At 60.9% G+C, this 302-nt stretch overlaps 1 protein-coding gene across 1 annotated transcript in view; it reads left to right on the forward strand.

Moving 5' to 3' along the window:
* COL2A1 (collagen, type II, alpha 1) overlaps positions 1 to 302 on the forward strand; it is a 30,284-nt gene that overhangs the window by 25,347 nt on the left and 4,635 nt on the right. Inside the window, exon 44 of the mRNA XM_010837548.1 lies at positions 96 to 260. Within this exon, the coding sequence (XP_010835850.1) occupies positions 96 to 260 (165 nt within the window). The remainder of the gene's footprint in view (positions 1 to 95; positions 261 to 302) is intronic.

The following is a 302-nucleotide window of genomic DNA, read 5'->3' on the forward strand; positions in this document are numbered from 1 at the left end:
CATTCTATTGATGGTACATTCTAGAAGGTGCGGATGGACACAGGAAGGGCGGCATCCCTGTCATTCCTGGCTGATTTCTCTGTTTCCTGCTGCAGGGTCCTCCTGGAAACCCTGGACCCCCTGGCCCTCCTGGCCCCCCCGGCCCTGGCATCGACATGTCCGCCTTTGCTGGCCTTGGCCAGAGAGAGAAGGGCCCCGATCCTCTGCAGTACATGCGGGCCGACGAGGCAGCCGGCAACCTGAGACAGCATGATGCCGAGGTGGACGCCACACTCAAGTCCCTCAACAACCAGATCGAGAGC

The sequence above is a fragment of the Bison bison genome, unplaced genomic scaffold (genome assembly GCF_000754665.1).
Source record: "Bison bison bison isolate TAMUID 2011002044 unplaced genomic scaffold, Bison_UMD1.0 scf7180017864077, whole genome shotgun sequence".
In the NCBI taxonomy this organism is placed as follows: Eukaryota; Metazoa; Chordata; class Mammalia; order Artiodactyla; family Bovidae; genus Bison; species Bison bison.